The sequence below is a fragment of the Sceloporus occidentalis genome, unplaced genomic scaffold (assembly GCF_023333645.1).
Source record: "Sceloporus occidentalis isolate IW3139 unplaced genomic scaffold, rSceOcc1.0.p SCAF_40, whole genome shotgun sequence".
NCBI lineage: Eukaryota > Metazoa > Chordata > Lepidosauria > Squamata > Phrynosomatidae > Sceloporus > Sceloporus occidentalis.
In genome coordinates this window covers 4,972,404-4,995,656 of record NW_028317020.1, presented here as the reverse complement: position 1 = coordinate 4,995,656, position 23,253 = coordinate 4,972,404, and the positions used below count along the sequence as shown (strand labels likewise).

At 37.5% G+C, this 23,253-nt stretch overlaps 1 protein-coding gene across 1 annotated transcript in view; it reads left to right on the top strand.

Annotated features, from left to right (window-relative positions):
* LOC149290243 (tetratricopeptide repeat protein 28-like) overlaps positions 1 to 23,253 on the top strand; it is a 239,640-nt gene that overhangs the window by 142,829 nt on the left and 73,558 nt on the right. The window contains exons 7-11 of the mRNA XM_089489458.1: positions 15,158 to 16,499; positions 18,714 to 19,237; positions 19,646 to 19,755; positions 21,516 to 21,645; positions 22,651 to 22,869. Of these exons, the coding sequence (XP_089345584.1) occupies positions 15,158 to 16,499; positions 18,714 to 19,237; positions 19,646 to 19,755; positions 21,516 to 21,645; positions 22,651 to 22,869 (2,325 nt within the window). The remainder of the gene's footprint in view (positions 1 to 15,157; positions 16,500 to 18,713; positions 19,238 to 19,645; positions 19,756 to 21,515; positions 21,646 to 22,650; positions 22,870 to 23,253) is intronic.

Here is a 23,253-nt window from a genome sequence, read left to right as displayed (position 1 = left end):
TATAAATAATGAAAGCTGTATAAGATAATGATATAAATATTGTATAAGATAATGATATAAACATTTACGATAATTTAAAAAATCAGAGTTTTGTTTACCCAGAAATTTCGACTCAGTTTTTAGGGCAGCAATGCGGTATCTGTTATATTTTTGTAAAGGGGTTATTATATCAATGGACAAATACCACATGGTTTCTTGGAAGCCTAATAGGTTTTACTAAGATCTGATGCTTTAAATTGATTGAATTTCTTTAAATGCCAAGCTATTTGACATTATCCTTAGTAATTTATTAAAAAGACCAAAGATGATCTGATTAGCATCAGTGCACTTTGACAAGCATGTACAAATAGCTCGCCAAATTTATTTATTTTTTGTTTTTATTTCTTGTATTTTCCAACCTGTCCCCCAGTTACGCACATCTGCCCCCAGGCTTGCCACTCCAATATGGCACTGTGGCCCATGATATGCCTTTTAACCCTCTATATGCCACTGTGGCCCATGATATGCCTTTTGACCCCCTATGTGCCACTCTGCCTCCAGAAATGCCTTATACCCCTATATGCCACTCTGCCTCCAGAAATGCCTTATACCCCTATATCCCATTCTGGCATTTAGGGGGTTAAAATGCATATTATGGGGCAGAGTGGCATATAGGGAGGTATAAGGCATTTCAGGAGGCAGAGTGGCATTAAGGGAGTTAAAAGGCATTGTATAGAGCACTCTGCCTCCAGAAATGCCTTATACCCCTATATGCCACTCTGGCATTTAGGGGGTTAAAATGCATATTATGGGGCAGAGTGGCATATAGGTGTATAAGGCATTTCAGGAGGCAGAGTGCTCTATTAAATGCCCCCTTAACGCCACTCCAGAAATGCCCTATGCCCCCATTTAACACACACACACACACACACACACACCATACCCCCATTTAACTAACACACACACACACACACTCTCCCCTCCCCTCCCCTCTCAGCCCTCTCTTACCGGTGCTTCCAGCCGGGGCAGCGGGTTGACGTCGCCTTCTGCTGCAGCCGGAAGGAGGTGGAGTTGGCAGCGGGGGTTTGTATCCGTCCGTCGCGTATACTTTCCCCGGCTGTCAGAGATCAGAGTTCCCCGCACCGGTGCGGGGAACTCTGATCTCTGACAGTCGGGGAAGGTTTGCGCGACGGACGCAGACAACCCCCGCTGCTAGCCACACCTCCTTCCGGCTGCAGCGGACGTTGTCTACGCGGATCGCGTAGACGTCAACCCGCTGCCCCGGCAATACAGCAGGAAGCACCGGTAAGTGTGTGTATGATGGGGGGGGGGTGAGACAGGAGGATCCAGGTCCCCTGCAGCGGTGCGGGGGATCTGGATCTTAGTCTCCTAATCAGACTCTATTTGAGGTCTGATTAGAAGACGACCCCGATTAGAAGACGAGGGGTATTTTTCAGAGCATTTGCTCTGAAAAAAACCTCGTCTTATAATCGAGCAAATACGGTACTTTAGTGTGCAGTCTTTTATACTGGGTGTGAAGGGACACTAAATGTTACCTTTAAAATACACTTGTGTGGTTTTTTTGTAGGAGTATTCATTGATATGGACCTACACATATATATTTTAGTTTGGACTATATATACCAAGTTTCCTTGTGTAATATGGACTCTTTTTGGAACTCATATCCCTCTGTCTCTTTCCTAAACTATTATTGTTATTATCATCACTGTGTCTATAAGGTGCCAACAATTTACACATTTTTAATATGTTACACGGTGTATGGCATACTCAAAATGCTAAATAGACAAACCTATGCCAATGATAAGGAGGGTTCTTGCAGCAAATTTACAAAGAATTGTTGGTGGGTTTAAATGTATAAATAAATATACATTTTTCTAAATTCCATCTTAATCGACAAAATAGCTTTCAATCAGGTCAAAGGAAGATTTGGTTAAGCTCTCCCCCTAGTAATGCCAATGACACCCCTTAAAACTCTCTGTTTGTATTATGTTATGTATACAATGTACTACTTTCCTAAGTCATAAAAATTTATATAACCAAAATAAAATATGTTTATCCATTAAATTGTCTAATTAAAATCTAGAGATATATGACACTAGATCTTCCTAAACTTTTATGTAATTACTTAAGTGCTAATAGAAGAGGTCATTAAACTGCCTTAACGTGTCATGGTCGCTTTTCTTCCCCAGTTTGCTTGCCAAGCTTCTGAACAAAATCCCTAAAGCAAAAGTTTCTCTTTAAACTTTTGGGAGTCGAGGTGTACACAATATGATGGAAATTACCTGAGTGTTTAATTATAAACTTTAAAAAAAAACTAACTTCAAAAACAGTCATAAAAATTGCATATGCAGATTAAAGTGTGTAAGAATGAAGGAATGAAGGGAGTCATAACCGTATAGGTTTCGATTGGAAGGAGATCATTGTATCTGTATGTAGAATATGATTTGAGAGAACATTCTGTGGTTAGCAGTAACCTATATTAAGAAGGTAGGCATGTTTTTGCTTGTGGGAGAAGTAGAAACTGTGTCGTAAAAGATAGAGAGAGAGAAAGAGAGAGAGAGGGAGTGTTAGAAAGGGAGTTAGGAGATGACCTTGTGCACTGCAGTCAGCTAGACAGCTGAGATACATCTCTGGCTGTTGGCACAAAGAACAGATGTCATAACGTGAAGGAGGGGGCTTACAACATGGACATGTATTTTGGCTTCTTATGTCTAAAATGGATTTTGTTAATGAAAAGTCATTAAATGTAGTAAAACAGGTTTAGTAGGCTAAAAATGGGGAATTTGCCAGGCTGCAATAAAAAACAGATTACAATTCTCAGCGTATCAAGGCAACCTAATTATTACTGCAGGAAATCTGGTAATGAGAAGGGTTTTTTATCCATTATTCCATCAAGTTGCTGATATCTCACGTTTGATGGTTAGTAAGAATAGACTGCGTTCTCCTGCCGTAGATTGGTCCTTGTGTTAATTTACTCTTCATGTTGTGGTATCCTTTTGTGTGGGGGATGGAAGAGACAATAAAGATGATATTTACTGCTTGCTGGATATGGGATTCTGAGCAGCTGACTTCTAACTAACAATTTTCTGCTCTCGTTCCGATGGCGACAGTAGCCATGGAATATGTTGAATGACAAATAAAAAGGATCTCATTGAGCACTTGCAATGCAACTAAAGTTACAGATGATCATTAATGCTGCTGGATGTCATTTCTTTTGTTCACAATTTATACTGAAAACAAATTCCAGTCTCTTTTTTTGCATTCACATCCTTATTCTTCCAAAATTAGAATATTCCAAATAAATTAAAGAACATGGTTAACATTTGTATGCAGGTATGAGTTCCTTTACTGAGATAACTCACATAAGAGTGATTAATGGTATGCTCTGAAGACCTTGTATAAAGTGATGTATTTTGGCTAACGGTTGCCTTTGGCCTCAGTGACCCATCCCATTGCCACCATCCTTTCCCATGTGCTAAGGGATATGACATCATATCCGGTCCTCTGTCTCAGAAGGATGTGTGCTGGCTCGACACATACCTCCCTAATGTAACTACGGAGGTTACAAGGGAGACCTGCTCAATTGGTCCATAGAACAGGGGCGCACCATGTGAGCCTGGTCATCCAACAGACCGATCAGTTCTGCAGTGGAGCTTAGACCAGTATACACCACGTTGGCATGTCCCTTACCTATATTTTGGAAGATATTACCTTAACAAACATGAAATAGTCATAGCATATTATACTTTTGGTGGTTTTGCTTTTTATTCATAACCATTCTATTCTGCTTTGTTTGTTGGTAAAGTCGTAGAGTGATTTAAAAAGGTACAGCATTATGTTTTGCCGGCATTGTACCTTTTTATTTTATATTTTAACAATTTCAGTATGGATTTTAAAATCACCAAAAGTAAAGAGAAGGGTCTTCCCCTCCAATGTATAGTTAAACTAGTGTGATAACCGTAAAGAATTCTGATATTTTGAGTTATGGAGGACTTATTGGTAGGGGTCTGTATCGTGAATTGAACAGTTCAGCTGTCTAATATCAGTATCCATTATGAAGGGCCAACTCAGCACTAGGTTGGTAAAAACAACTGAAAATTCTTGCAGGCACAGCATTCTATAACACAGGGCCCACCTGTGGCCCACCCACCAGCAATGCAATAACCTATTTAATACTATAACCTTTTACCCATACATTTCCTTGCCAATTGGCTAGCACAAGGTATAGGTAAAGAGTTACCCCCTACAAAGTGACACAAATTTAACCATGCGATTCGCCATGAATTTAACACCACGTACAGCTTCACCTAATGCTACAGATGTAATATACCTGATGATGCAATGTATCTATTTATTGAAAATATGATCATTTATCTGACTTTTTCTCCAATTCTCACTGCCATACCATTTACTAATGCCAGGATTATATATGGCGTTGCTGAAAATAATGTCACATGAATATCTTAATTCAGAAATATTGAGAACCATAAAAAAATTAAAATAGTCCGTAATAAGTTTTAAATGACCTTTACCATTTAATAATCATAGATATTCTTGTGTCCCTGTGCTTTGGGTAAATACAGTGCAGTCTGAAGGGTTTTTGCCGAAATGTTTTAAGTGTTCTGTTTTCTGGATGAGTGAAGTCTGATAATCTGGCCCCTGGTCATTTTTTTATTGGCATGCCATTAATTGAGTCCATATGCAGCTCATAGCAGGGGCCTCAATTTGATGCTTCACTCAAGCAATACTGAAAGTTCATTGACTCTGACAAACATATGCTAAACATTCAAATGTTATAAATTATCCTTGCTTCAGAGCCGTTTATCCCCTGTGCTGTATAACCTGTCTTAATTTAAAAGGACTATAACACCCAACAACATTAACATTTACCAGTGACTTGTTTATGGCGCTATTATATTTATTAGCGTAACCAAAAAGGTTTTTAAAGCATTTTTGGACATTAAGTAAAGAAATCAGATACTTGCCATAGATCACGGACACCGGTTTAGTCTCCTTCTCTAAGAAAAGCATATGTTTCACTTCCACAGATTCTGCATTTTAGAGTATTGTATGTGCATGTACTGTGAACACATACGTGAAGAGGAGCTGTATGATTATTTCTCTCTATGTAACAAGCAACAAGGAAATTGTTGTAGGTTACAGGTCGACTTTAAAGTGACACTGACAGCCCCACTAAAGATGAATACACATTATAGAACTATGTGGGTACTTTAATATGCTTCTTCAAAAAGGGGGGAAAAAAAGCAGTTATCCAAAATAGAAGCTGCAGTTGCCCTCCGTCTCTATATTCCGAAAATTCTTGGAGTATCTGTTAGCAGCGGGAATCTGTTGGCACCTTATGAATATTAATTTTCATGCCTGGCAACTTCTTATGAGGGAGTGGCTTCATGAGGGGGTGTGGCTAATCACACACAAGGGCAGGGCTAGCAGCAAATAGTATTAAATGGGTCGGAAGTGGGAGGGGAATTGGTTGGGGGTAGGCTAAATGCGACTCCATGCCTAAGAAAAAGAAGCCACCTGGAGACTCAGGGAAGCAACACTTCACCTGGAGACTCCAGGCCAACCCTGGATTGTTCCCAGCTATCTTAATAATTTTACTTTGCTTTACTATTTATATTTTTTTTGGCTAAACATATTGCACTCACCATGAAATATTAGCGTTGTATGTCGTCCCTGTTTCACTGAAGCAGGATTTAGCCAAATAATATGCCCATTTTTAACTAGGATAATTTCTTTCCTTATATTATAAGACATTTTCAGCATTTGCAATTACTTGGCATCCAGCTGGATTTGTTGTACCTGAAACTCGGTTAGCTTTCTATACGTGGCATTTTTAATTTTCTCTACTCTCACTTCATTAAGTCAAGTTATTTGTTTATAATCTGTAGCACCACAGGCATTATAGATCAAAATATATGAAAAAATAAAAAAAAATTATATAAAAAAAATCTGGTAATTGAAAAGTGGTATCATATACTTGATATAATGATACTGTGTAGCGTCATAAAGTCATATAATATATTTTGTCCTTCAATTGCAAATTATTTTTGCTTTTGAGAAGTATATCCTGCTGTTACAGTGGTTATAGCTTTAGGTGATAGGGGGGGAGATAAAAACAAGAAAAGGCAAGGAGAATAGAGACATTAAACATTACCTCTGCTATTATACAGAACCAAATGCATGACATAAATAAGATTTATAATGTCATAAGCAGAGAAAACTACCCAACTGCCTAAGGATGCAGTAAACTGAACAGAAGGCTCTTAAAATACCATCGACCTACAAAAAAAAAAAAGATTTCTGGCTGGTTTTCTTTCTGGTAATATGAATAAATCAGCATCGCCGAACTTTGGAAGACATATAATTAAAAGTCTGTCTGTTGGTATTGTGAACTCTTTGATAACACTGAAAGGTCAGCCATACCCAGAAATGTCTCTCCTGGGATGCTGCATATTTAGCAATTAGAACCCTAGATATGTTAATGAAAAAAGGTGGATAAGCGCTGTGTAACTGTTTCAAGTATTTGGATAGAAGGTTTTCTTAGTAATTAGGTGGGATGGATGTATCCCGTGGTCTGATGTGGACAACTCCAATAGAAAAAGACTGTCACACCAGTAAGAAATATTTCCTGGACCATGTGCTGCTGTTGGATAAAGCAGTAAATATGTAAAATAAAATAATGTTGTGCCCATTGTAGTAATATTCTGTTATTATTAATAATAATTATTTAATATGATTTAATGGTTTATATAGCATTATTATATGATGTACAATGTACTAAACAACAATTTTTATTTGATTCAACATTTAGAAGCTGTGAAGCCCAATTTTCCAGGCCTGTTACCCAACAATAAACTACCAACAACATAGCTTCTGCGTTATAAATAAGTAAAGGAGATGGCATCGTCATCACTAGAGATTAACTTCTAGAGCTTAACTATCTTGGTTAACTGCTCAGTACCTTTGGGAGGATATATTTAGTTGTGTGTCATCTGCCTAACAATGATAACCTTGCTCATGACCTGATAAGGCTATCACCTTCTCTCTAATAGGAATTTTTGACCATTGTTAAAATGTAGAGTTAATTAGAAAAGTCTGGAGATCCTGGTCTTTGTACTGACAGACTGAATCACTGATATAAACTTTTTGTGACTTTAAGCTTATTCATGGATATTAACGCGATGCAGGCTTGGTCATTTAGCAAGGTCATTCTGAACAGTTAAGAGACAGAGTTGTTGACAAGCAAATCTTAATGGTCATGTTCTGCTTATGAAATATATTCATGAACACCGAATGGGATTGGCAAAATACCCAAAAGAAGAAACCAAATGTAAAGAGGAAGATGATACCCAGACCATTAGCTTTTGAGAAGGCATCTATATAAGGTAGCAATACATTATATGTGTACATTGTAGACCCTTACAACTTTAGGTCAGAATATCAGTTGACAGGCAAGATGTTTTGGTGACAATTCCTACACCATGGAATAGGTTAACCATCTAGGTTAATGCATCTCTATGACACATTGTCATTTTTCTTAATGTTTTCCCATAGTAGTCCTAATTAACATTATGCCTCCCTTCCTGCATCGCCGGTTAAAATGAAGGCCTCAGCAGTATAGTCGGTGTCTCTGTTGTGCCTCGAAAGTTATTAAACTTTGAAATCCTACCTTTAGTAAGATTATCCTCCAGGACATGAACTCAAACTGTCAACGACAATTATGCTATAGCTTTTGTCTGTGTTGTTTTTAGCCTACTGTTACAATCTGTGGCACATATGCCGCAGTAATGGTATGGAGAGAGTGTGTCATTACTGCTTACCTGCTTCCCTGTGATTGTCAACCGCTGGGTTTATAGGGAGCCCAGCAAGTGGTCGCGCAGTGAATGGATTCTTCCTTAACTCCGGCTTGGTGCAATAGAGTTGTTGGGATGACAAAAATAAAACATTAATGCTGCTTCTCTAGATCCGTTAAGCTTCCTTTATTGCAGTGCAGTCTTTAATCTCACAGCTGCCGATAGATTCAGCTTCAAAGGGAATCTTACCCTCACATCAATAGCTTTTTCAAAAGGAAGTACAGTACTTAGGTGTTTAGTATATTGTAACAAATTAATCATTCACTAAATGAGATCAAATAAGAATAATAAAAGTTATTATAGCCCGTTCTCTGAAACACTAAGCTTTTGTGTCTAGAGAGTGAAAAGCCTGTAATTTCTCAGCTTTGCACAGTTTCAGAAAGAGGTTAAGTACGCACCTAATTAAACAAATACATTAACAATGGCATACTCTGAAGAAACACTAAATAATGTATACACAAATACTGGACTTTATAGCTGAGAAAATCAATTCTCCTGAACCATTGAGATACAGGTTACAAACGTGTCCAGTACGTTCAGACTCCAAATCACAGATCACCTCTGCATTTAGGGCTTTGGTAAGATGTATAAATAAGAAACATTGTTCGCAAATCAGAATAGTTTAGGGGAAACACATAGTCCTTTTAAATGGGAGGTGCATAGAAAGGCCCGCAAAGGCATTGACCATTATATGATCAAGGACACTGTTTCATAAATGTCCCTCACTATACGGGAAATCCAGTGATCCTATAACCCCTTACTTAATCAGCCATGATGCAGCCATGCAGGAGATACTATGTTGAACACAGTTCGCTGGGAATTGTAGGATGCCTTTGGCTGGTTATGCATTGTGCTCCGTGATACATACCTTTGGTACTGAACGTGTTAACTGTCTTTCATATTGACACCTGTAAAATATTAGTAAACTTGCCCTGCGTGTTACTCTACAGCACAAAAATCAAGAAGCCCTTTACAATGAAGGAAAATCAGCGATGGGCTACCGATTCCTGCAGCTCCTTATGTGCTTAATCTCATCTAAGGCTGCTGTTCATTTTACTTTATAGTCTATTTATTTGAAACAGTCACTACCCAGGGACTTGAGTGCAGTAGACACATTCCCAATGCTTTATTCTAGCTTCCTGGATGGAGAATGGATAATCAATTCCATCCATATTATTTGTAACCTAACCACAGTATCAAAGCAACTTTGAATCATTAGGCTGGCTCTTCTTCGCACATAGGAAGCCATTACTGCCCCCCCCCCTCACGAAATTAAACTCACATTTTCCATAATAATATTATTTAAACAAACATGCTTGTACCTTACAGCCGTTCCCAATATAAACATGGACTCGCTTATCTTTTTGATGCCCCTTATTATATGTCAAATGCCTTGATTCCGGCAGAATGATTCATTTTGTACAATCCTATTAGCTAATTCCCAGCAGTTTTGAAGGGATTTGCTGGAGAAGCAGCCAATGTTTCTAAGTCACCGCTAATACAAAGACTTCATCTGCTGTTTCTAGTACATGCATTACAAATCAAAGTGGCTGGTCTGTTCTCCTTTAGGGAATCATACCACCATTTCTCACCCCGTTGCCAGGGTCTGCCATGCTATTGCCTTTTGGATTTAGATTTTGAGATTAACCTAAACCTATAGAATTTGGAAAATACAGTTAAAAACATAGTTCTTGAATATTTTTAGCATTGAGGAACTGTTACAAAAGACTTCCTGGTTTTCGTGCAATAGCACCTCATCGTCAATACCTTGTAATTAGAAACTCCGAAAGTTAGCGGTTTGGCACTTGTTTTGGCTTCAATTTGTATTCCCTTTGGTTTGTCTGTTCTCAGCATCTGCGAGTCACTTGGCAGGTATGTAAGTGACCTAATGACTAAAAAGTTAACAAAGTTAACTTGGAACATTCCAAAGGGTTTCTATTCTGTCATGCATTTGTACATGACTTTTACATTATCCCTCATCCTCTCTGCTTTCTGCTGTCTGTTTTGGTCAATATTTTATAGAGTTGGGTTATTTTTTACATTTCTCATACATTTTTAATGCGGCAGCAGAATAAATTATGTTAAAATCATTCAAAAGCCAATTAATAAAGATGTCATTAAAGGGACACTCTATATAATATAATTATATGATTATAATTTTTTTCTACAACATGTATCTTTTTTTAAGTTGCTGCCGACTTTTTAAGAAGCACATTTTCCATCAAAGTATCCAAGAAGAAAAGTGTATTATGCAAACAGATTACTTTTGCCAAGAAATAGCCTTCTTCATAATTTATGGATTGCTGAAATGTCACTCAATAACCAAAATATTTATATCAATATAGATAGTAAAAAAAATCTTTAGAAGTGACGGATGATAAAGTGTTTCTGTGTATCATTTAATACTGCAATCGTTAATAGCGTGGCTCACTACGATGATGTTATAATTGAAATGTAGGAACGTAAATTACATTTTTCACTGAGAAGGAAATTATAAAAGACCCAATGTGGTTAGAGTAAACCATTTCGACCGCAGAGCTTATCATTTACTGCCAATTCGCAGTACAGTTTTTAGCTAATTTGTTGTTATGAATTAGGATTTGTGGACAGAAGCTATGGCTGTGTACAGGGTTAATTGATTGAAGCGTTGTTGATCACAGATGAATGTGGTTGTCTACAACAAAGGGTTAAGTCAATTGGAAAAGTGCGCAGGTGGATTCTAGGAATTTTGGCTGATTAACTAATTGGAATCCCCCGAGTAAAGAGACGCAGAAGGGAACTAGCAATTAGGTCGAACACTCTGGGTAACAGTTGTGTCCACTGAAGGCAAACCATGTCACGGCTTCATTTTTTGGGGGCTTTAGTTTTTTTTTTTCAAGCCTTTGAAGCCGCCGCTCTATTTATTGAGACTTAAAGACAGTAGCAGTGCAGGTACCTATGGTTTGTCAACATTTACAGCCCTACAGTGGCCCGGCCAAGTTATTACATTGGTCTATGTTTAATGAGCATTACATTAAAGATGGGGATGCAGCAAAAAATGGAAGACGTGGTTAACGGCTTTAATAAATATTGTTTATATTGGAGAGTTTAAAGGTTCAGTGCATTTGGAACACTAGATCTTCCTGTTACAGGCTAGATTAGTTAGGAGATGAAAAGTTTGAGAGGTTTTATTGACGGGAAGGCTTTTGTGGAATTATATCTAATTTCATTTTAAAGGTAATAAATAGGCAGTATAACCAACATATTCCTTTTAACTGAAGTCTTAAAGCTCTATCTTCAGTACAGATATACTTTGGTCACATTTAACCAATATAAACTCTTGCAATTCTTGGAAGTACTACAGGCAACACAAAGGAATTCAAGAAAGCTTGGGATCTGTATAAAGCTATCCTACAGAGTTAATGATCAAAGTGATTCAAAAAGGACATGCTAGATGCACCACGGTCTAGTATCATTAAAGTTTTCTATATGTCCCCCGGAAGACGGTCGTTGATGTGTGAATGTTACACAATAACATCAGTTCTGAGACCGTGTTTACACAGAACACAGAATCACTTCGTTCATTTTGGTTGATCAATTCAGATATAAAAGCTTGGAGCTATTTATACTGTGGTTGTGAGTCTCACTTCTGTTCAAGGCACATGTCCACTGTCAGTGGAAAAAAATAGTAATATGGCTTTAACCCCCTGACTACAGCCAACTAGTTGATCCTGTGCCTTCTCTAAGAAAGTCAAGGGAATTGGAGAAATGTCCTCAATAATGTTTAGTCTTCCCACCACTGCTCACCCAGTCATTCCAGTTTGGGTAAATATGAACTGGTGAGGTTTGTGGAGCACCTAGTAGTCTAGTGAGGGACCAGGTAGATCTTAATCGTTCTTTTCTTCCTCTAGGTCCACTGCTGCATAATTGACAGGATAATGTGACCCCCTAGTCTTTTGCAAACATGGAAACCTTGAATGTGGATTACAAAAAGATGGTTGGCAAAATAGTCTTTACATTTTCTGATCTACCTATCCTTTCACACATTTCATATTAAGAGTACACTTATTTGTATCCTCTTAGCCTTTGGCTGTGGTTGCCCCTACCCTTTTCTTCTAGAAGGCTGCTTTCCATCATAGATGTGGAATAATCTCCTGTGGTTCTAGAAAGCTAGGAATGACAGACAATTGGAAATAGCCATAAATATATCCAATAAGGTCCACCTAATGAGCATGATGCTTAAATGTATAATGCCAAGAAGCTGAAATTGCCTTCCATTCTATAAAGGACAGATTGGCATATTCTTTCAAAGTGCACAGATGAACTATATCTACTTTAAATAGCTAGTCTGGAGATTTGCATCACTGAAGGTTTTTCCGCCAAAGCTTTCAGTCACATTTCTTGCCAGCTGTATAATCGACCTCTCTTTTATGAGCCGCGTACTTCTGAACACTGATAATCTTCATTGATTTGTTCAAACAGGCAGATGATTTGATTTTCCATCTGTGCAATCTTGTTTGAATGCTTTATTCCAACATTTTTTATGCATGCAAAACTACAGCAGGAGCTGTATGGGAAGAAAAAAAATACAGATTATTACTTGGCGTCCAATAGATTAAGTCTTTTTTTCTGCATTTTATGTTTTCAGACATCGATACTTGGTTCACCTACACAGAAATTGCTTACAATTTTTGGATCTGCAGCTGGTAAAAGATATGTTCTCTTATATTTTTTTTCTCTTTTGGATTAGGCCCCCAGGATTTTGTACTTGAATTATGTATCTGAAAGATATGTAAGTAACTCGATTTTGGGGTCTCCCAGACAAAAAAAAATCAAAACATAGCAGTAGAAGCAATATTCCTATTACCTTTCTTTCAAATGATATTCTGAGGTTCTCCTTTTGATAACACGTGTTGAACAGTTGTTTAATGGTTTGCACCATACATCGTCCAGATTGGTATGCTGAGGAAGGACACACTCCAAGTGATATCATACAAGCTACAGATTACTTATATTCTACTACAATGAACTTGATTATACCAGTGAGATTTATTCCAGCGTTCTTTCAAGCTGCTCCAATAATATACTATAAAACCTTGTGCATAGACACATAGAATTTGACTGCTGATAAGAACCTTCAAACATGTTTTGGTCCTTGGTCCTCTCATATTCAGGAGATCCATATGCCTATCCCATATATGTTTAAATACCCTTTTTGAAACCTACATGCATGAATTATAAAGTAGCAACCTTGCAAGACACTTAGTTTGAAATCATAAAAAATGAATGAAGAACACACACCTCAGCGACTAGTCAGCATCTAACAAAATATGTCGAATAAATAGCTTCTAGCTTCTAGATGGGTAAACATTCTGTAATTCTTGACTCTGTGGTCTACAGGAGTCATTTTTGTATTTGTCTGGAAATCTATCACCCTTCTCTTCAGTTGCCTCTCCAAGAGAAAGCTACATCATCTCATGTAGATGATTATGTGATTGTTGAGTGTAAAATCCATGTTTCTCTCTTACCATAAAATAGCATCTTAAAGGAAGCTATTGCTTAAATGCTTAATTTGAATACCTATGAAATAAGGAATTAGAATTTACATAATGATAGCAGAGTGATCAGTATACCAACCTCTTTAGCTTTAGGATGCAGAATTTATCAGCTATTATAGCAATATTGCGCCGATGTTGCACTTTTTGCAGGAAAAGTGTGAATTTTGCTACAGGGTGAGTTATTATGGGAGACAATATTGAATCTCTTCTTGGAAACAAAAGGTTATTAGGTAATATTTAAAGCAGTTCTTTTTGTCTGAAGGTTATTGATTCAGAGATGTTTCATTACCATTTACTGGAGTAGGTCATATTATAAGATCATTGTTCTGTTTTTAATATATTTTCCTCTAGATGAAGAGAAAACGGAGCCTACAAATCATAATCAGTAGACACGAACAGGACATTGTACACAATTATTTTTTTAGTTACTGACTGTATTATCTAGCAATACGATTCTACTTATATGCTTTATGTCAATTTGTCAGAACTAGTCAACCAAAATACATCAGTGGCCCCTCTGTGACTGATCTGCATTTTTCTTTTACTATTGATGATGTGTATTCAACCACAAACCTTTATATTCCTGTGGTTTTGGCAGATTAATATACATTAAAAGAAATCATTACTATTATAAAAAAAACATAGTAACAAAAAGCATTTGCCATTGTTAATAACATTATTTTCATTTTGTGCATCATTATTTCTATCACTTTCTTATTTCTTTCTAATATCTAACTAATAAGGAATTAATTGTTTCTGTACAGAAGGAAGCTATGGTGAACTCATTTTGATAACCAAAATAACCATGTATGTTATCAAGTGAATATTCATTAATCTGTGCTGAGTCTGGTTGCAGGTTAATTTACATCTTGTAATTAGTATCCCTATTTATCCTTATGCAAGTGGTTTTAATTTATTTTAAATGAAATGAGTCCCTTGTGGCTTTTGGGGAGTTACTTCTATCAAAAGGGAGTTCAATTTCTTTAACCCCTAATTTGTCATTCTTTCAATTCATTGACATACTCGTAAGACCTGGTGGTGTATGACACTTCAGATACTTTAATAAAGACAGTAGTGATGTTTTTTACGTAATAATTCAAATATAAAACCCATGCATGTAGCCTGGAATCTAATCTATTGTCCTGGAAATGTACAACTAGACGAGACTTTAATGAGACCTCAGCATAATAAAAGCCATCGTCCTTGTCTTTTTTGTGGTCTAGAATCACAAACTAGAGATCAAATTATCTGAAAAAGTACAAGATCTCAGTGTTCCAAAAAAAGTTTGCTAATGCACGCCAGGAATTGGGCAATGTCCAAGCAATCTTTTAATGATTCCATTTAAATTTGTGAATCAACTGCGGGAAAACAAGAAAACATTTTTATTGCAATACCTAAATACAATAATGTTAATTTTACATCTTGAGTTTGATAATTTTAAGTTAACATTGTTACATGCTTTAATAATACTATACCTACATGTGTTTCCTTTGAAGAAGAACACAGATAAATGATCTGCCCATTGACAGATATTGTGCATGTGATCTATCATTAGGTGGAAATGAAAGCTCAGTATCTAGAAGAAACAGGCCAGAGTAAGACAAATGGTCCTTTCAGAGTATGTTTCTAGGGAGGCATAAAAGAATCATTTGCACATTTTTTGTATATAAAAACAATGTCATGAATGATTTCTATTGCAATTAAATATGCTAAGCTAATATAGATGTTTTGCTACTTTCTTTCCAGGAATAATTCATCAGATGAAAGGGGAATTTGATACTGCACTGAAACTACATAAAACTCACCTTTCCATCGCTCAAGAACTGAATGATTACGCAGCCCAGGGTAGGGCTTATGGAAACATGGGAAACGCGTACAATGCCCTTGGAATGTATGACCAAGCGGTCAAGTACCATAGGCAAGAGCTTCAGATTTCAATGGAGGTCAACGATAGAGCTTCTCAAGCATCTACGCATGGGAATTTAGCTGTTGCCTACCAAGCCCTGGGTGCTCATGACAGAGCTTTGCAGCACTATCAGAATCACCTGAACATTGCTCGGGAGCTGCGGGATATTCAGAGTGAGGCTCGAGCACTTAGCAACCTTGGAAATTTTCACTGCTCTAGAGCAGAATATACACAAGCCGTACCTTTCTATGAACAATACTTAAGAATATCCCCTGACCTACAAGATATGGAAGGAGAAGGCAAGGTATGTCATAATCTCGGTTATGCCCATTACTGCCTTGGAAATTACCAAGAAGCTGTAAAATACTATGAGCAGGATCTGGCATTGGCAAAGGATCTACACGACAAGCTAAGCCAAGCCAAGGCTTACTGCAACTTAGGCCTTGCATTTAAGGCGTTAATGAACTATAACAAAGCTGAGGAATGTCAGAAATACCTTTTGTCTTTGGCACAGTCCTTGAATAATTCTCAAGCAAAGTTCCGTGCACTTGGGAACCTTGGGGATATTTTTGTTTCAAAGAAAGATGTGAATGGTGCAATAAAGTTTTACGAGCAGCAGTTGAGTTTAGCCCATCAAGTCAAAGACCGGCGGCTAGAAGCCAGTGCTTATGCGGCCTTAGGTAGTGCTTACAGAATGATCCAAAAATATGACAAGGCTTTAGGATATCACACACAAGAGCTGGAAGTGTTCCAAGAATTAAATGATCTATCAGGAGAATGTAGGGCTCATGGTCATCTGGCAGCAGTATATATGTCTCTTGAGAAGTACACCATGGCCTTTAAGTGCTACGAGGAACAACTTGAACTAGGACAAAAGCTGAAAGACCCTGGCATAGAAGCTCAGGTCTATGGTAACATGGGGATCACCAAGATGAACATGAATGTAATGGAGGAAGCTATTGGCTACTTTGAACAACAATTAGCAATGTTACAACAGCTGAATGGAAATGAATCGATATTGGACAGAGGTCGTGCCTATGGAAATTTGGGTGACTGTTATGACTCACTTGGAGATTATGAAGAAGCAATAAAATACTATGAACAGTATTTATCGGTAGCCCAGAGTTTAAATCGTTTGCAAGACCAATCCAAGGCATACAGGGGACTTGGGAATGGACACAGGTGAGAGAGAATATTGTTTGCCAATATGATGTTGACAAATATTATTTTGTTTCTTGTTAGGGATAGGCACGTACGTGGTCCATGGCGTACATTTTCACAGTTGCTGGACTCTCATTATTTTTTTTAATGTAAAACAATACTAAATAGCCCCCCGGGTTAAAACGTCTTAGAGTGAATCATTCTATTCCTTTTTAGGCAAAAACAGTAATAGTAATGAATAGACTGTCAAAACAAACACATGTACACTGCCCTATACAAATGTCTGCCCATACACTCACACATGTCTGCCTATACACTCATACATACATACACGCACCTTCATGCTGGCCCTTACACACAAACATAATTTTTCTCTCTACCTCTCCCCCTTTTTTATTTCTCCCTATTCTTTATTATCTCTTCCCATTCTCTTTGGTCCCATCTTTTTCTTTATCTCTACTATTTCTTTTTACCGTATTTCTCCTTTTTCTCTGTATCCCTCTTCTATCTCTTTATCTCTTCCCCTCATTCTTTTTATCTCTTCCTTTTATCTCCCCCTTCTCTTTGATCACCTCATCACATTATCTCTCCTTTCTTTTTATCTCATCTCTTCCGTTTCTCTTTGTCTCTCCTTTTTCTCCCTACCTCTCCCCTTTCTTGTTATGTCTTCCCTGTCTCTTTCATCCCTCTCGCTCTTATCCCCCTCTCTCATTATTTATTCTCTTTCTCCTCCTTTTTTTCTTTATCTCTCCGCTTTCTCTTTATTGCTCCCTTTTCTCACCAAATCTCCTGTTCTCTTTTTACCTCTCCCCTTTCTTTTTGACTCCTCACATTCTCATTATCTCTCTCTTTTCTCTTTACCTCTCCTCTTCTTATTATCCATTCTCACTATCACTCCCCTTACTTCTTATCTCACTCTTTTCTCCTTGTTGCTCATCTCTCACCTTTCTCTTTGCCATGCTTCATTCTCAATCTCTCAATACTCTTTATCTCTAACTGTCTTCTTTCTCTTTATCTATTCCTTTGTCCCCATCTCCCCCCCTTATTCCTTATCTCTGCCCTTTCTCCCCATCTCTTATCTTCCTCATTATCTTTCTCTGAATCCCTTTTGTTTCTCATTATCTTCCATTCTTCCTATCTCTCATCTGTCTTACTATCTCTCCCGTTTCTACTTATCGCTTCTTATCATTATGTTTTTTTCTCTTTATTTCTCTCCTTAATTCTCTATCCCTCCCCTTTCTCACTATCTATCTTTTACTATTTCTTACTGTCTTCTCCCCATCTGTGTCCTTTCTCCCTCTGCCTTTCTTTCTTCTAAACGTGGCAGTAGATAGAAGCATAAAAGCAGCGAAACCGAGTTCTGTATGAACAGACCTTGCACTTCCTTTATTTTGTGGGGGGCAGTCCCGCCTGTGGAGAGAGCAGACACCACAACTTGTGGAATGTTTCAAGTGATAAAGCATCCCAACACTTCATTTAGTTCACAGGACACATTGCCCACTTGCCAGTCATTTCCAGAACACTCACTGTTAGATGGCTACAGTGCAGAACCTTAGAACCCTAGAAATGGTCACAGAAGACAGACATAAAAAATGAGCAGAAAAAAAAGCCACTGGCAGTAACCCTCCTGCTAAAAGGGCCAAGTTATATTTATTTGAAAATATGTCTATGTGGCTGAAGAAGAACAATTTTCATTATTTAGGTGCCATTATTTAGGAAGCAATATTCCACCCTTAGGCATTCTGATGGGTAATAGGTGTATGGAAATTGCACATTGAGCATATGCATCCATTAGAGTTGCCATGAGAAATAATACATGTCCTGCAACCATGCATACGTCAGTATTATCAGGCATAACAGTGTTTTCACACTTTATTCACATGGGTACAATGATTTAATAATTCACAGCACTTGAGATCATCCAGACACAATTTCTACCAGCAAAGTAGTACACAAGATATATATATATGTTTGCTATAGACATCATAAGGCTAACGTTGTAATCTTTTTTCGATTATTCACTTATTTCACTATTATTTCACTATTTTAACATTATTTGTCTAGATATCCTTTTAACCCTTAGGTTACCAATCCAGTACTTAAGACACTGGAAACTACATAGGTCTGGGTTAATGGTTTAATTACTGGGAATAATACAATATGCTTCTTAGATATATTTTTTGTTGATATTTTTAAAAATGCTAACACCATTTTTATTTTAAAATTTTCTTCTAGGTCTATGGGGAATTTACAGCAGTCTCTTGTATGCTTTGAGAAAAGACTGGTGGTTGCTCATGAACTTGGGGAGACATCAAACAAAGCCCAAGCATATGGGGAGCTGGGGAATTTGCACAGTCAGCTGGGAAATTATGAGCAAGCAATATCCTGTCTCGAACGGCAATTAAATATTGCCAGGGAAATGAAAGACCAGATATTGGAAAGTGATGCAGCATGCGGCCTGGGTGCAGTGTATCAGCAGATGGGGGAATTCGATACTGCATTACAGTACCATCAACTAGACCTGCAGATAGCAGAAGAAACCAACAATCCATCTTGTCAAGCTCGAGCGTATGGAAACCTTGGTCTAACTTATGAATCCCTTGGTAACTTTGAGCGAGCTGTGGTTTATCAAGAGCAACACCTCAGCATTGCAGCAGAAATGAACGACTTGGTGGCAAAGACTGTAGCTTACAGTAGCCTAGGGAGGACGCACCACGCTCTGCAAAACTATTCTCAGGCAGTAATGTACTTACAGGAAGGTAAGCACAAATATTCTATGGAAAGCCTCAGTTTTGGTGTCCGCTAGAGAGCGGATCATCAAAGACTTGTTGTGTATCATCTAACGACAGGAGTAAAATCTAAGAACCCAGGCAGGTTATATTCTAGAGCATATGATGTATGCCTAGCTACTTCTGAGAACTGGTCAAATAAATGAACAATTTATAGCCACTATCAGACTGGACCTTCACCTAAGATGTAGCAAAGGGGCCTCCAATGGGACACGTTAAATTTTTAAAACACACCTTGAAGGCTTTCTCATAAATATGAACAAGAACAATTTATGAAACAAGTGAAACTAGTTTCTCAACCATTTAAACTGCAAAATATCCATGAGCTCGGAAAGAAAAACTGTAATCTCTATAGTCTGTACATTTTCTTTTACAAAGGTTTGAGGTTAGCAGAACAGCTGGCTCGCAGAGAAGATGAGGCCAAAATTAGACATCGCCTTGGACTTTCGCTGTGGGCTAGTGGAAACCTGGAAGAGTCTCAACACCAGGTTAGTGCTGATATCATTTATCATATGGTTGATACATAAGGCAGAGATTTTTACAAGCCATGTGGTTTTGAAGATATAGAACCATAGGATTAGCCGCTCAATGGTAAAAAAGCAGATACTGCTGATTCAAAAAAAGGAGTTCAGGGTAGTTTATTGTACAATGTAGAAGAAAAATGTCACTTAAAACGCATTTGAAAGATGGTAATCAGAGGAATATAATCCCTATATGTATTTTAGTAACTTGGAATTTTTGTAACAACAATGATATTGTTAAAGGACATAGTATGATGCAATATCATTGTTGTTACAAAAATTCCAAGTTACTAAAATACACATAGTAATATGTACGTTTACGTAAATGCTTTTGTTTTCTGTATCATGAACATTAAGAATGAATCTTAATAAGCATGCCTGTAATACTGAATAGGTGAGGTTCGTTTTGAAATGTCTATATTGTGTGATTACATTGGATCTGATCTCCAAACAAAACAGTGGTGTATGTTTTTGTTCTTCACTATGTGTTTATTTTTTCCTGTACAATGTTAAAAGTTGAATTAAATTAAAGTCACAGCCCTTAATTTGCATTGTGAACTCTGTACCCTTATGGACATTCAATAATACACTGATAATGTTGTATTGTTGAACAAAATAAAAATGTTACAGTTCTTCAAAAATTATCAATAAATGCAATATTTTCTTTTTAAAATATTTTATGTACAAATGGAGCCAACACGAACAAAGTGTAATTGATTAAAGGGTAATTATAGCTAAAATGTTCAGGGCACAATTTACATACTGATAGCCCTTAGGAGCAAAGAAGACTATAGACTGAAGGATAGTATAGGCATAAATAGGCAGGGGCCGATCTGACATGAGCACAAAGCCTATTGTACCTTCCACAGCACCCTTTAAAACCATGATACTTAGATATATGGCCAGCCTGATAAGTGATTAGCTCTGCAAAAAGCATTATTAAAAATAGAGTCTTTTCATAATTATCTTAAAATTAATACACATTGACAAATCAAAAAGAACATGCACCTGATTTATAACAGGTATCTATGTATCCTTTTCTCAAAGTACCCAACATAGCCCCCCTAGCTTTGTGATATATATGTATATATATATATATATATATATATATATATATATATATATATATATATACTGTACTTTAATAGCTTCCACCCACGACGCATTGTCTTTTTACTGCTGGTGAATAGATTAAGGCACACATCTGCATACTATACAGTATATTGTATCATTAGCTCTCCTACAAAAGAGCTGAATGTGCAAGGTCGTAAGTTCAAATTCACTTGATATCTAACTTAATTATCTCTTAGGGGGGAAAAAATGACTCTTGTTAAATACTTCAAAGCTGCATAATCATACTTGGAGTACTGTTGTCTCTTATTTATCTATATAGCACCAACAGAACCTGCTATGATTCAGACAAAAACTGAAGGGTTGGGATAGGTCTGATGATAATAATAATACATAACTAGTGTTTTCTTCTGCAGTGGGAAAGTTGTTTTTAGGTCACATCAGTGAAATGTGATCAATAAATGTGCAGTATAATATTACATACAGCATTCATGGTAAATATTGCATAATATCTGGTGTTTTTGTAGCATGTCTTTGTTGTAATCAAAGCGTTACAGAAGTACTAAAGTACCTGTAGTCCCTCCAGGAAGCTTAAATTCCAGCAGAGAATGTTGGCTGTTCAACTAAATGAGCAAAATGTTTTTATCTGGTTTCAGCTTTACAGAGCCTCAGCGTTATTTGAAACAATAAGACATGAAGCCCAGCTCAGCACTGATTATAAGCTTTCCCTCTTCGATCTGCAAACCTCATCATACCAGGCACTGCAGCGCGTGCTGATCAGTCTAGGTAAGATCCTGGTTAGATGGGCTGGCATCGCTAGAGAAAGATCTTAAACATTTGCAGAAAACATCAGTAACAGAAGCAGAAAATACTGTATTTACTACTGCATGAGCAGTTGATAACAATAGAATTTGGTGTCTCACAGTTGGAATACCAAAGAATGGGAACAGGGATGTTTCCAGAGTATTTGGCATCCAGGGCGGATCCTATATTTGGCACACATACACATCCATGCTCACAGACCTCCATGATCACACACAAACATTTATACATACATGCTCACACACACTTACACATACACATCTATTCTCACACATTTACCTATGCACATTCATCCTCACGCACACTTACAAATACGTATTCATGTTCATAAACAAACATTTACATATACCTGCTCACAAACACTTACACATACACATCTATGCTCACACATTTATCCATACACATACATGCTTACCCACACCTATATATACATCCATGCTGACACACACAATTACACATCCATGCTCACACACTCTTACACATTTAAGCTCACACATTTACACATTCGTGCTGACACATACATACATTTTTGCACACACATACATGTTTTAAAGAAGCCACAGGCTAGTAAAGAGAACCAGGTATATATGTGGTCTGTGTACAGAAATGGAGGTCAGCTCATCCTTAGGCATTTATTTGTATCAGCACTGTATGAGACATTTGTGAGAAGACCCAGAGCCACTGTGGCAATTCTTTTAACAGTACATGGTCATCATTACAAGGCCCTGAAATCTGTTTCCTGTGCATTAGCTGTCTTTCATCACAGGTCTTCTAACCTCTCCTGTGACCTGTTAACCCTGTTCGGTCTTTCTCTTCCCTTCTTTACATTCTGGACTTATTTATCAACAAAAAAATATCAGAGAGTTTCAGTATGCCTGTATGATTTAATTTCAACTTGAACGCTGTGTATTATGCATACTTCCTATAGTTTGGAGGCTTTTGTCATATGTTTTGGTATTTTTATTTTAGGTCATCATGACGAAGCTTTAGCAGTGGCGGAAAGAGGAAGAACAAGGGCATTCGCCGACCTCTTAGTAGAACGTCAAACTGGCCAGCAAGAATCAGATCCTTACTCGCCAGTGACTATTGATCAAATTCTAGAGACAATCAATAGTCAAAGAGGTCTGGTGCTTTATTATTCATTAGCTGCAGGTTATCTTTACAGTTGGCTTCTTGCTCCTGGTTCAGGTAAGATAACAGATGTTAATAAATAATGTAATTGCTACCCTTCTTTAGTAAGCACCCTTGGTCCGGTCAGTTCCCATGAGAGCCTTAGGCTGTTAAACCCAACTTCTGGATATCCGTCAGATTTCCAGAAAGGCACCAGTTCACCTTGTCTGTCCCTTACCATTGTGTAGGTTTCGGTTTCCAGTTTACATAATAGTGTGTTATCCTAAGCATGCAGAGATCCACCATTCTCATCATGGAAAAACACTGACATCATTCATAGTTTCTCCTCCATACTTGTCTTTCCCCTTCCTTATCATATTTTTTTTCCCAATATTTCCTTTAGTTTACAAGGTTCTCCAGTTCTTCGCCCATCCCCAATTTTTTTTGGCTTGTACACAAAGT